This window comes from Eretmochelys imbricata, chromosome 4 (genome assembly GCF_965152235.1).
Source record: "Eretmochelys imbricata isolate rEreImb1 chromosome 4, rEreImb1.hap1, whole genome shotgun sequence".
Lineage (NCBI taxonomy): Eukaryota > Metazoa > Chordata > Testudines > Cheloniidae > Eretmochelys > Eretmochelys imbricata.
Window position 1 is genome coordinate 144,704,161 of NC_135575.1, and position 14,642 is coordinate 144,718,802.

Sequence of the window (14,642 nt, forward strand, 5' to 3'; positions counted from 1 at the left end):
AGTTCACGTCAGGGTTCAGCAGACAAAACCCCATTTTCAAGCACTTTTTGCTGCTGTGCAAAAACCGTTACGGTTTGGGCCGACGTCTCTCAGAACAAAGGTACTCGTAACACCCCTTCCCCACCCCCACACGTTAATGCCCGATATCCCCCTCCGCAACACTCGCCCTTCCAGCACCCCTGCCAAGTAGCTAAGAGCTCCACTGCCACACAGAGCGCACAGGTGTCCCTGTCTGCCAGGGGTCTGCTAGCCACTCGCCCACACTGCTGGCCGCGGCGTCGATGCGGAAGAGGAGCGGTTCTCAGCAGTTACGCCATTTTGCAGACTCTTTGGTGCTCTCACTCACTAGCGGCACAGCCCTTGGGGAGGCCTCTGGCATCCTCAGAACAACACGGCAGCCTTGGAAAGCTGCCAAGCACAGGAAGCTATGCTGTACACTCTCACCTGCACCTGGAGCACTGCCCATGGGAACACACACACCTGGGTCCTACACACCGACATGCCCAGCTGTTCTCCGTACCTTCGCATGGGCCTTAGTCTCTGCAAATTTAATCTTGAAGTCGAACATCTCTGGCGGAGGCTGCTGTTGTCTCTCAACAGAAGCTTCCTGCTGGTTCATGAGCTCTCGGTTCACATCCTGATTGCAGGAGGAGAGGGGAGAATTAGCAGTACAACAGAACTGCCATCTCCTGGCCCCCGAATACCCGCAGGGGGACAGGCTGGGACGAGAGGATAACGGGGCAATCAAGGAAGAGGAAGGGGAGTTGAATATCTGGGTGCACTCAGCTGAGGAGTCTCCCCAGCGCTGGGCCTAGCACCAGTTCCCAAGGGGACACAGGGCAGACTGCTCAGGTCCCAGAAGAACAATCACGCAGGGCGGGGAGGAGAACTAGATCTGTCTCCCCACCCGCATTTCCATGATGGTCTCACTTGCCTGCTGCCAGCGCCCCCAGGAATCCTTAGGGAATCCCCTCCACCTGCACACTTGGGGCTTCTCTTTCATACCTGCAGCCCCCGGGACACAACGCAACACCCACATTTGGGAGCACATTAGCCCACTGCTTCCAGCAGCTCCCAGTCTGCGCTTCCCCACTGCGGAGCAGACGGATGGCCAGGAGGCAGCAGAAACACAAGCAATCAGAGGAAGTTTCCCTCAGAGTAAACTAGTATTCAGGTTGCTCTGGCTTAGCTGGATGTTCTCGCCTAAATCAGGAGCTCAACTCCTAGGGCAGCAGCAGCTGGTTCCGGGTGCGTTTGCAGGGCCAGCAGCAGCCCCTGCAGGGTTGGTCCCGTCCCCTCTCCTCTGCAGTGCTCTTGCCTGCTGAGGGCTCTGCCTCCTTGTCACTAAAGCCCTTCCCCAAAGCAGCTGCTGCTCTGATGGGTGCTGAGCAGTTCAGCCAGCTCCTCCCAGAAGCATGGGGTGCAGCCCCTCCCCTGGCCCCACCAGGGTGCTCAAGGACTTTACCTGCAGGTGTGCGGTCAGCTCCCTGTATTTCTTGATGGTCTGCTGGTAATCTGCCACCGTCTCCTGGGCAGCCTCCACGCGCTTCTCCGCCTCACGGACCCGCGCCGTTGCCATGTCCAGCTGCTCACGCAGCTCCAGCTCCGTCTCCCTGGCGTTCTCCTGCAGCTCGTCATTCATCTCGTTCATGGCTTCCTAGCAGGAAGAAGTAGCTACACAGCTCGGCCTGCCAGGCCACAGGAGCATGGGGCTTTCAGAGGAGGGAAGGGGCACAGCTTCGGGGCTGACCAGGAGATCAGCCACAGTGATCGTGCCCAGCAAGAGCTTGGGAGATCAGCCAACCCTGGTGACTTCATTGAGCCTCGCCTGAGCCCTTCCAGCATCCCTGCTTAGGCAGCATCCAGCATGGCTCTGCCGTGTCAGGGGAACAGCCCACCCAGTGCACCTCTCCCACTGCTGCGCCCCATCCTTTGGCCAGCCTGGCTGCAGACCTCACACAGACAAAGGAACACGCGTGGGTTCTGTCTCGCTCCTCTCTGACCCCCGACAGAGAGCTCTACCTGCTGGGCAGCTTACCAGGTCGCCGACGGTCTCGCGCAGCTCCCGGACCTTCTCCTCCAAGTCCAGGTTTCTCTCCGTCAGAGTCTCCACCATCTCTTCAGCACCCAGCGCAGCATCCACCTGCGGACACAGGGCTCAAAAGCTTAACCCTGACCTGGACTCCCACATTCCTACACCCCTGCATAAGAACATAAGATCGACCATCCCAGGTCAACCCTATGGTTCATCTAACCCAGTGTCCTATCTTCCCACAGTGGCCAGTCGCTTCAGAGGGAGTGAACAGAACAGGGTCATTATCGAGTGATCCATCCCATCGACCATTCCCAGCTTCCAGCAGTCAGAGGTGTAGACACACCTGGAGCATTGGGCTGCATCCCTGACCAGCTTGGCTAATAGCCATTGATGAACCTGTCCTCCATTAACTTATCTACTTTTTCAAACCCAGTTATACTTTTGGCCTTCACAAGATCCTCTGGCAAGGAGTTCCACAGGTTGACTGTGCGTTGTGTGAAGAAATACTTCCTTTTATTTGCTTTAAACCCGCTGCCTATTCAATTCATTGGGTGACCCCTGGTTCTTGTGTTATGTGAAGGGGTAAATAACACGTCCCTGTCCACATTCATGATTTTATAGACCTCTGTCCTATCCCGTCCCTCTGTTGTCTCTTTTCCAAGCTGAACAGTCCCAGCCTTTCTAATTTCTCCTTGTATGGAAGCCGTTTCATACCCCTCAGCATTTTGGTTGCCCTTCTCTGTACTATTTCTAATTCCAAAATAGCTGTTTTGAGATGGGGCGATCAGAACTGCATGCAGGATTCATGATGTGCGCATACCATGGCTGATATATTCTGTCTTATTATCTATGCCTTTCCTAATCACTCCTAACATTGTTCGCTTTTTTGACTGCTGCCGCACATTGAGCGGATGTTTTCAGAGAACTATCCAGTGACCCCAAGATCTCTTTCTTGGCTGGTAACATCTCATTTAGACCCCATCACTATGTATGTGTAGTTGGGATTATGTTTTCCAATGTACATTACTTTGCATTTATCAACATTTAATTTCATCTGCCATTTTATTGTCCAGTCACCCAGTCCCGGTGGCCCGCGCTGCTTCCCGCAGCTCCCATTGGCCGAGAACGGTGAACCGCGGCCACTGGGAGCTGCGGGCGGCTGTGCCTGCAGACAGTCAACTGTCTTGTGGCGCACCAGTGGATTACCCTGACGGGCTGCATGTGGCCCGTGGGCCGCAGGTTGCCCACCACTGCTCTAGAGGAACACTATGTTCCAGCAGGGTGAGGAGATGGGAAGAGACACTTGGCTTCAATTCTCACAGCCACTGTGGCCACAGAACCTGGGACACGAGTCCCTAATGTACTTTTATGCAACCTCCAGTCAGTTTAAAATACCTCAAAGAAATCTGTCTTCTACTGCTTTGCCAGACCTGAGCCCAACTTTTCCAAAGCCCTCTGTGCTCTGCACCGAAGCCCAGGACAAGGTTATGGGTCAGATTTATCAGAGGCAGAATGGGAGCTCACTCTCTTTACATCTGAACAAACAGGATTCGTTATTTCTCTCCCTTTGCATATTATCAAGTGGTGCCAGTGATAATTACTGCTCTCGTCCCGAGCCAGGATCATGCTAGAGCTCCCGTACTGTGTGGCCTGCTTCTTCCACAGCAGACATTCGCTGCCTGCCTCTAGGAAGCCCGTAATAAGGAACCTTGCCCAGGGGGCCCCACAACGTCACTAGAACCCCCTGCCTGGATGTGACTCGCCCGTCCTCCTGACCGCGCCGCACTAAGACAAACGTTTAGGTGGCACCGAATTCCAGAGGTAAGGAGACATCAGTTAGAACCTCCTCTGGAAAGGTTTCTAAGACACCAGGTGCCAAGCGTCTCTTACATTTAAGGAAGCCAGCCTGCAACCAAGCATGAACTCGGAGTGCGGCACAGCTCCAGTGCTGGAGGAGGGAGGGCAGACTCCACAGCAGGACCCTCGGGACACCCCCTGCCTCCTGGGATGTTGCAGCAGCAAAGAGTGCTGCTCAAAGTGTGTGGTTTATAAGCGAGAGCCCCACACCCAACAGTTCACAGGAGACACCAATTTGCCTGGCAGTAGTTTCCTGACCCTCTTTGAAGCCCAAAAGCACTTTCGGGCTGACTCACCTGCTCTTTCAACTCATCAATGGTTCTCTCTGCCTGCTTCACCTCCTCCTGCAGCTTTTCCTTCTGCTGACGCAAGCTCTCCAGCTCTGAATTCTTCTTCTCCATGTGTTTCTGAAGCTTCACGTGCTCCTGCTTCTCTGATGCAGACAGATCCCGCATCCTGAAACAGAGCAAACACACTCAGAGCAAACGGGAAGGGACCCAGGGACTGTGATCACAGCAGCCATTCCCTGTCCTTGCCATCACAGCCTTCCTCAGGTGTTTGCAGCCGTTCCGAGTCAGCTGGGCTATTCCTGTCCTTTCACTAGCAGTGACCAGCAGGACAGCGTGCAGTCCCATTGCTGAGATACTAGGGCAGCCATGCTGAGTGCAGAGGGAACTCATTTACTCCAAGCAGGCTCAGATTTCCATTCCGTGGTAATGGGACTCTCAAACAGGACAGCTTTGCAGCCATCAGTGCACATTCGCTCAGAACAGAGATGTTTCAGCCCCTGGATATGGCTTGCAACTTAACTCTTCATGGGAACACGGCAGATCAGACTCTCGGGCTGTGACCTGAAGAGGCTAGTCAAAGAAGACCATAACAGGTACATTGGTGGAACCATGCAGGGGAGGCTTTCTCCTAGGACACTACAGAGAGATGCAACATCCATTTCACAATGCAAAGCAGTTCAGTAGACACCTGACCAGGAGGTGTGCAGGACACTGCCAGAAGTCATCCCAATCTGGTCACAGCAGCAAACACACACATTATCAACCAGCTACAGTATTTAAGTAGTGTGCTCATAGCGAGAGTATCAGAGGAAAGCAGAGTGGTTGCTTCTCACGTTCTCTGCATGTATAACCTCAGCAGACCCACAGTGACCTACCCCACTTCCTACTTCTCTGAGGTTTAAAAGATGTGCCCAGAGTTAGAAAGGAACTGAGGGTCATTTGGAAGGGTGTATCTGTGTGGGACTAGGGGGTTAATACTCTGGCTCGAGAACAGAGGTCCATGGCTCACTGCTTTGAGGCAGGTTTTGTTGCCAGGTGGCAGGGAATGGAGCTTGCAGTGAAGATCTGCAGAGGTGAGATCACGGAGGAGGAGATTTAATAGGGAGGGAGTGTTATACCTGACAAGAGCTTCCTTGAGCCTCGCGTTTTGCTCTTCTAGCTGTTTGACCTGGTAGCTGGATGCAGCCCCATCCGAGCCTGGAGAAAGGGAGAAGCAGAGAGACGATACCCAGCATGCTCAGGAAAATCAGCTGTTATCCAGAAGCAGTTCTCTTAAAAGCAACTAAGGTTTTAAACCTGGGAGTGGGGAGGATAACACACAGGGGGTTAACCCACCAGCCTATTGCCTCCTCAGCAGAGCGGCCCTCGAATCTAGCATATGGCACAAGTGATACAAGGATGGCAAGCTCAGGTAAGTCGATTAGTGGCCAGGGACTCGAACTAAGAACTACTGCATGCCACGGCACAATCTGCAATCTCAGCTCAGGGGGCGGCCTGGCTAGAACTGCTGGTGCTGCAGGTCAGGCCGGAGGTGCCTGAAGCAGAGCTGTACTCTAGGGGTTAGATTAGATGGTGCCTGTGGTCCTTTCTAACCCTCGGGGTCTATGTACTTACCTGGCTGTAGCTAGCGTGACAGCCAATGTGATCCCAGTAGCCACCGCCCCCCCCATTCTCCTCCTCCATCCGCCCCACCGAAGATCCCACATCCCCTTCAATCTATCCATCTCCCCCAGTCCCCCCATTGCAGCCCCACTCAGTGCATCCATCTGCTGTCTCCTCAATCTACTGCTCCTTTGGCAGATGCAGATTCTGTCCAGCTGAGCAGAGTCCTGGGGCTCTCAGATGACCATTCTGCAGGCCCTCTGGCAAGGAACGCGGCTCATGCGGTCGATATTCAATGGCTGCTCACTTCCTTGTCTGTATTTTTAAAGTCTGCCTTGGCTAGAAAGCCCATTAGGGAATCAAAACAAGGACAAAATATGTGAGATTGTCCTGTGTTTTGGTTTCAATGTTCTGTCTATAGAGGATCTGAGCAGCTGGTCTGAAATCAGCAAAATGAGCAGACCCTGTGCACTATAGCACAAACAGCTCGTCCCAGAGATGCTCCCAGGAGCAAGCATCCCCTGTCTGGGCAAGGGGCAATGAGAGCTGAAATGGCTGTTTTAACCTTAGCCCCTAGGTTCCCTAGTCAGAGGCCTGTATCCCGGCAGCCAGACTCCTACGCAAACTCAGAGATAATGGGACATGGCGAGTTGCTGACGCTTCTTCCTACTGACCCGTCTGTGAATAAGGGTCCTACCACTTCCTACTGGCCAGCGCTGCGAAGCCAAGTAATCGGACTGCATGCAAAAGACTGAAAGCATTTAGCTGGATGTCTAAGGAGTTATCACAGCAATCCCACAAGGGCAAATCCTAACATCAGAATGGCCATACTGGATCAGACCAAAGGTCCACCTAGCCCAGTATCCTGTCTTCTGACAGTGGCCAATGCCCAGTGCCCCAGAGGGAATGAACAGACCAGGGAATCATCAAGTGATTCATCCCGGTGCCCATTCCAGCTTCTGGCAGTCAAAGAGGTTTAGGGACACCCAGAGCACGGGGCTGCCTCCTTGACCATCTTGGCTAATAGCCACTGATGGACCATCCTCCAGGAACTTATCTAGTTCTTTTTTGAACCGTTATAGTCTTGGCCTTCACAACATCCTCTGGTAAGGAGTTCCACAGGTTGACCATGCGTTGTGTGAAGAAATACTTCCTTTTGTTTGTGTTAAACCTGCTGCCTAGTAATTTAATTGGGTGACCCCTGCTTCTTGTGTAATGTGAAGAGGTAAACAACACTCCACACCAGTCAGGATTTTACAGACCTCAAGCAGATCCACCTTTAGTCGTCTCTTTTCTAAGACGAACAGTCCCAGTTTTTTTAATCTCTGCTAATATGGAAGCTGTTCCAGACCCCTCATCATTTTGGTTGCCCTTTTCTGTACTTTTTCCAGTTCCAATATACCTTTTGGAGGTGGGGCAACTAGAACTGCAGGCAGTGCTCCAGATGTGGGTGCCCCAAGGATTTACACCGTGGCATTCTGTCCATTATCTACCCTTTCCCAAATGGCTCCTAACATTCTGTGCCGCTGCACACGGAGCAGATGTATCCACAGACCTATCCACGAGGACTCCAAGATCCCTTGCTTGAGTGGTAACAGCTCATTTAGACCCCACCGTTTTCAATGGATAGTTGGGATGTTTTCCAATGTGCATTACTTTGCATGTATCAACATGGAATTTCATCTGCCATTTTGTTGCCCAGTCACCCAGTTGTGTGAGACCCCTTTGTGGCTCCTCGCAGTCAACTCGGGACTTAACTGTATTCAGTTACCTTGAATCATCTGCAGACTTTGCCACCTGTTTTCACCCCTTTCACCAGTTTACTTACGAATACGTTGTATGACCTTGGTCCCAGCACAGATCCTTGTGGAGTCCCGCCATTTACCTCTCTCCACTGTGAAAACTGACAATCGATTCCTACCTGTTGTTTCCTCTCTTTTAACCAGTTACTGATCCATGAGAGGACCTTCCCCCTTGTCCCATGGTTGCCTCCTTTGCTTAAGAGCCTTTTGTGAGGGATCTTGTCAAAGGCTTTCTGAAATTCCTTGTACACTATTCACGGGATCCCCCTTGTCCACGTTTGCTGACCCCCTCAAAGAATTCTACTAGATTGGAGAGCCAGGAGTTCCCTTTACAAAAACCATGGTGACTTTTCCCCAACAAATCATGTTCATCTCTGCGTCTGGTTGAAACTCTAGTAAAGAAGAGAATCAACAATTTGTCCGGTACTGAAGTTAGGCTCACCGGGCTCTAAGTGACGGGATTGCCTCTGGAGCCTCCCCCCTTTTTTTTTTAAACTCTTGGGTGAATCCCATCTGGTCCTAGTGACTTATTACTGTTTATTTCATCAATGACAATTAACTCCTCAATGACAAGGTTCCCACTGACACCAACGGGTGCAGGATGTATCAGCGTAGCTTGGTATTTATGCTGCACTCATCACAACAATGGGATCTCCCCAACATGTAGATTTACTCCCCAACCCATGTTTGCATTAAGATGGGACCCCCCACACACACCTGCAAGACCGTTTCACAATGGGTGGTCCCCACACCTCTCACCTTTCTCTTCTATCTCATGTTTCAGGATTTCCAGGTCCATTGTGAGATATTCCACCTTCTCTTTCAGGGAATCCACCTCCTGCTGCAGGGATTCGGCTCGCTCTTCCGCCATCTCCTTGTCCAGAGTTGCCATCTCGATAGCATCAGCCGTATCAGCCATCTCCTCCATGTAATGCTCCTTGGCTTCCAATGCATCTTTGGCTTCCTGCAGTCAGGCAGAAACAGGATGAGGACACCTTGCGAAGGAAGCCTGATGGGACTGGGGCGCTCCTCAGACTCGGTCATTAACAGGAACCATTACCCAGCTGTGGGGCTCAGCTAATCCTGGCTGTGACAGCGTTCCTGGAGGGGGACTGCATGCAGTCAAATCCCAGTTAGTAAATGCTTACCAGGCTAGCAGGGGAAAAGGCCACAGCCACGAAAACGGTCTTATTTCTGTTCCACCTCAGCACCTCTTCCCCGCTCGCCCAGCAACTGCACTTCCAACCCCTCCCATCTCCACCCTGGACCAGTGGCACAGGGCCTGAGTGGCCTGGGTTCCTCCCACCCCACTTGGGAACAATAAGACAGAAGCAGGTCCGGTAATGCTGCCGGACTCAGGCCTGGTCTACCCTACAGAGTTCGAGTAAGGGCCACGTAAGGCAGCTTACTTCGAACTGTGTCTACACTGAACTGTCTCTCCCACTGCCGTAAGTCACCACAATTGACTTAATAACTCAAGTGCTACACCTCTTGCGGAGGTGAAGGCGATGTAGTTAGGTTGACACGTTGTCAGTGCAGACAGTGTGCTACTTACATCGACCGTGGCTGCCTTTCAGAAACCATCCCACAATGCCCCACACTGGCAGTTAAATGGGTGTAAGTGCTCCTGGCAAGGACTCTCACGGCTGACATGAGGAGCATAGTGTGATGTGTAAAACCGATTCAATGACTGTGGTGGCTGTATATCCATGTAACTTAGGTCGACTTAATTTTGTAGTCGAGACTTGCCCTCAGATTTAACCTTTGCATGATGAATTCCTGACTGCTTTGGTAACCAGGATGGGAGGTACCAGCAGGTTACATTATGAAGTATTACATGCCAGAGGACACAACTGTTTCATTTTCATTAAGAGAGGTTCCCCAGACCCTAACTGGGGATCACTAAAATCTAACCAAGGTGTTAACCTGACAAAAGGCAGGTGTGTTAAACACACACAAGGATGATGAGCTGGTCTGTTTGTGTAACTCACGGAATGCGCCAAGCCATGGCACCGGCTCACGGGCTGCATTTTCAGTACGGACACACATCAAGTATATTTTATACGTTTCTTTGTAGTAACAGCATTTAGCCTAGTCTGTTAAAATGGAGTAGTGATCTCGGATCATCTCCACTAATAAAACAAACAGCTGTGGGTCCATTTCCGTTGGATAACACCAACAGACAGTACTGAGCAGTTTGGCTGCTGTGTTAGGTTCTAAGCTTCCCTTTTATGTTCGTGTCTTTCAATGCAGAATTTAGATCTAACAATAGCAATTTACCTCCTCAAGCCAGATTGCTGGGAAAGCAGGCATTGAAGAGCACTGGCGGATAATGCTCTGGCTGTGATGAAAGGTTATTTAGAAAAGGGCCTATTGCAAGGCACCTAAGCACACCACAAGTCACAATACACAAAGCATTCTACATGCTATGCTTCTACGGGCACAAAGCTCTAAAGATTTAGAGCAGGTTGCACAGCGGAGACAAGAGGCCAGTGAAGAAGCTTGGCAACATGTGACCTCCAGAAGAAGAAGGGGGAATGTCCGGGTTCCAGCAACGCGGACACAGGTAACTAACCGCTTTCATGTTCTCTCCACAGGTACCATTGCGGAGAGTGGACCAGTTGATATGTCTGGGGGGAGAAAGCAGAAGGAGACTCCGCCGGTTGGAAGGCATGAGATGCACTGTCCTGAGATGGGGGGTTCCACGACCGCCACTTCCAAGAGAAGGAGGCGGGTGGTGGTGGTCGGGGACTCTCTCCTCCAGGGGACTGAGTCATCTATCTGCTGCCCTGACCGGGAAAACCGAGAAGTCTGCTGCTTGCCGGGGGCAAAGATTCGCGATGTGACGGAGAGACTGCCGAGACTCATCAAGCCCTCGGATCGCTACCTCTTCCTGCTTCTCCACGTGGGCACCAATGATACTGCCAAGAATGACCTTGAGCAGATCACTGCGGACTACGTGGCTCTGGGAAGAAGGATAAAGGAGTTTGAGGCGCAAATGGTGTTCTCGTCCATCCTCCCCGTGGAAGGAAAAGGCCTGGGTAGGGGCCGTCGAATCGTGGAAGTCAACGAATGGCTACGCAGGTGGTGTCGGAGAGAAGGCTTTGGATTCTTTGACCATAGGATGGTCTTCCATGAAGGAGGAGTGCTGGGCAGAGACGGGCTCCCCCTTACGAAGAGAGGGAAGAGCATCTTTGCGAGCAGGCTGGCTAACCTAGTGAGGAGGCTTTAAACTAGGTTCACCGGGGGAAGGAGACCAAAGCCCTGAGGTAAGTGGGAAAGCGGGATACCGGGAGGAAGCACAGGCAGGAATGTCTGTGAGGGGAGGGCTCCTGCCTCATACTGAGAATGAGGGGCGATCAGCAGGTTATCTCAAGTGCTTATATACGAATGCACAAAGCCTTGGAAACAAGCAGGGAGAACTGGAGGTCCTGGTGATGTCAAGGAATTATGACATGATTGGAATAACAGGGACTTGGTGGGATAACTCACATGACTGGAGTACTGTCATGGATGGTTATAAACTGTTCAGGAAGGACAGGCAGGGCAGAAAAGGTGGGGGAGTTGCACTGTATGTAGGGGAGCAGTATGACTGCTCAGAGCTCCGGTACGAAACTGCAGAAAAACCTGAGTGTCTCTGGATTAAGTTTAGAAGTGTGAGCAACAAGAGTGATGTAGTGGTGGGAGTCTGCTATAGACCACTGGACCAGGGGGATGAGGTGGACGAGGCTTTCTTCCGGCAGCTCGCAGAAGCTACTAGATCGCACGCCCTGGTTCTCATGGGAGACTTCAATCACCCTGATATCTGCTGGGAGAGCAATACAGCGGTGCACAGACAATCCAGGAAGTTTTTGGAAAGTGAAGGGGACAATTTCCTGGTGCAAGTGCTGGAGGAACCAACTAGGGGCAGAGCTCTTCCGGACTTGCCACTCACAAACCGGGAAGAATTAGTAGGGGAAGCAAGAGTGGATGGGAATCTGGGAGGCAGTGACCATGAGTTGGTTGAGTTCAGGATCCTGACACAGGGAAGAAAGGTAAGCAGCAGGATACGGACCCTGGACTTCAGGAAAGCAGACTTTGACTCCCTCAGGGAACGGATGGGTAGGATCCCCTGGGGGACTAACATGAAGGGGAAAGGAGTCCAGGAGAGCTGGCTGTATTTCAAGGAACCCCTGTTGAGGTTACAGGGACAAACCATCCCGATGTGTCGAAAGAATAGTAAATATGGCAGGCGACCAGCTTGGCTTAACAGTGAAATCCTAGCGGATCTTAAGCATAAAAAAGAAGCTTACAAGAAGTGGAAGGTTGGACATATGACGAGGGAAGAGTATAAAAATATTGCTCGGGCATGTAGGAATGAAATCAGGAGGGCCAAATCGCACCTGGAGCTGCAGCTAGCGAGAGATGTCAAGAGTAACAAGAAGGGTTTCTTCAGGTATGTTAGCAACAAGAAGAAAGCCAAGGAAAGTGTGGGCCCCTTAATGAATGAGGGAGGCAACCTAGTGACAGAGGATGTGGAGAAAGCTAATGTACTCAATGCTTTTTTTGCCTCTGTCTTCACGACCAAGGTCAGCTCCCAGACTGCTGCGCTGGGCATCACAACATGGGGAATAGATGGCCAGCCTTCTGTGAAGAAAGAGGTGGTTAGGGACTATTTAGAAAAGCTGGACGTGCAAAAGTCCATGGGGCCGGACGCGTTGCATCCGAGAGTGCTAAAGGAATTGGCGGCTGTGATTGCAGAGCCATTGGCCATTATCTTTGAAAACTCGTGGCGAACGGGGGAAGTCCCGGATGACTGGAAAAAGGCTAATGTAGTGCCAATCTTTAAAAAAGGGAAGAAGGAGGATCCTGGGAACTACAGGCCAGTCAGCCTCACCTCAGTCCCTGGAAAAATCATGGAGCAGGTCCTCAAAGAATCAATCCTGAAGCACTTACATGAGAGGAAAGTGATCAGGAACAGTCAGCATGGATTCACCAAGGGAAGGTCATGCCTGACTAATCTAATCGCCTTCTATAATGAGATTACTGGTTCTGTGGATGAAGGGAAAGCAGTGGATGTATTGTTTCTTGACTTTAGCAAAGCTTTTGACACGGTCTCCCACAGTATTCTTGTCAGCAAGTTAAAGAAGTATGGGCTGGATGAATGCACTATAAGGTGGGTAGAAAGTTGGCTAGATTGTCGGGCTCAACGGGTAGTGATCAATGGCTCCATGCCTAGTTGGCAGCCGGTGTCAAGTGGAGTGCCCCAGGGGTCGGTCCTGGGGCCGGTTTTGTTCAATATCTTCATAAATGATCTGGAGGATGGTGTGGATTGCACTCTCAGCAAATTTGCGGATGATACTAAACTGGGAGGAGTGGTAGATACGCTGGAGGGCAGGGATAGGATACAGAGGGACCTAGACAAATTGGAGGATTGGGCCAAAAGAAATCTGATGAGGTTCAATAAGGATAAGTGCAGGGTCCTGCACTTAGGACGGAAGAATCCAATGCACCGCTACAGACTAGGGACCGAATGGCTAGGCAGCAGTTCTGCGGAAAAGGACCCAGGGGTGACAGTGGACGAGAAGTTGGATATGAGTCAGCAGTGTGCCCTTGTTGCCAAGAAGGCCAATGGCATTTTGGGATGTATAAGTAGGGGCATAGCCAGCAGATCGAGGGACGTGATCGTTCCCCTCTATTCGACATTGGTGAGGCCTCATCTGGAGTACTGTGTCCAGTTTTGGGCCCCACACTACAAGAAGGATGTGGATAAATTGGAGAGAGTCCAGCGAAGGGCAACAAAAATGATTAGGGGTCTGGAACACATGACTTATGAGGAGAGGCTGAGGGAACTGGGATTGTTTAGTCTGCAGAAGAGAAGAATGAAGGGGGATTTGATAGCTGCTTTCAACTACCTGAGAGGTGGTTCCAGAGAGGATAGTTCTAGACTATTCTCAGTGGTAGAAGAAGACAGGACAAGGAGTAATGGTCTCAAGTTGCAGTGGGGGAGGTTTAGGTTGGATATTAGGAAAAACTTTTTCACTAGGAGGGTGGTGAAACACTGGAATGCGTTACCTAGGGAGGTGGCAGAATCTCCTTCCTTAGAAGTTTTTAAGGTCAGGCTTGACAAAACCCTGGCTGGGATGATTTAATTGGGGATTGGTCCTGCTTTGAGCAGAGGGTTGGACTAGATGACCTCCTGAGGTCCCTTCCAATCCTGATATTCTATGATTCATTAAAACATCTTCCAGGCAATCCACCCACTCCACGTTCTCCACACAATCTCTGTTCTATAAAGGTTCTTGTACAGCCCTCAGCACCGCAGTATCCAAGGACCTTTCAGTCATGTGTTAAGCGAAGTGACTTGTCACATGTGATTCAGTCTCTTATTGTTTGATTTAGTTTTGAATAAATGTGTTCGTGCTGCTCTGTGCTGATGTCCGAGGAGACCTGGCTCTGATCCAGGCCCCGCCCCCACTCCACCCCTTCCCCCAAGACCCCATCCCCACCCCACCTCTGCCCCGCCGAAAGGCCGCGCAGATCAGCACCTCCCGCTCCCTCCCAGCCTCCTGCCTGCTGCGAAACAGCTGTTCGTGGCGGGTGGGGGGGTGGCGGGAGGTGCTGATCTGCGTGGCCTTTCGGTGGGCAGCAGGCACTGGGGGGAGTTGGGGGGGCTGCCGGTGGGTGCTCAGAACCCATCATTTTTTCCCCGTGGGTGCTCCAGCCCCAGAGCACCCACAGAATTGGCGCCTATGGCTGGAAGCCAAAAAGAAACTCACTCATCAGGTCCTACCTGGAGTCCGGGGAGCTCCAAATACACTGGCTGCTAAAACTTGTGATATACAAGGTGGGTGAGCGAATATATTTTATTGACCCAACTTCTGCTGGTCAGGGAGACAAGCTTGGAAAACAGAAGTTGGTCCAATAAAAGCTATTACCTCACCCACCTGGTCTCTCTAATATCCTGGGACCTACACGACTAACAACTCCGCCAAAGGCGTGTGATCGTAAGAATGGACCTGCCTCTCTCTCCTTGCTTTCAGGGTTAGGGTCTGATAGAAGGGGCACTGGAAGAAG

The 14,642-nt window shown here is 51.5% G+C and overlaps 1 protein-coding gene across 3 annotated transcripts in view; it reads right to left on the bottom strand.

Annotated features, from left to right (window-relative positions):
• Positions 1-14,642, bottom strand: part of DCTN1 (dynactin subunit 1) — a 148,171-nt gene that overhangs the window by 21,142 nt on the left and 112,387 nt on the right. For all 3 annotated transcript variants that reach the window (XM_077816104.1, XM_077816105.1, XM_077816102.1), the window contains exons 7-12: positions 8,346-8,550; positions 5,301-5,379; positions 4,189-4,348; positions 2,039-2,143; positions 1,466-1,657; positions 521-637 (exon numbers count right to left, since the gene is read on the bottom strand). In XM_077816104.1, the coding sequence (XP_077672230.1) occupies positions 521-637; positions 1,466-1,657; positions 2,039-2,143; positions 4,189-4,348; positions 5,301-5,379; positions 8,346-8,550 (858 nt within the window). The remainder of the gene's footprint in view (positions 1-520; positions 638-1,465; positions 1,658-2,038; positions 2,144-4,188; positions 4,349-5,300; positions 5,380-8,345; positions 8,551-14,642) is intronic.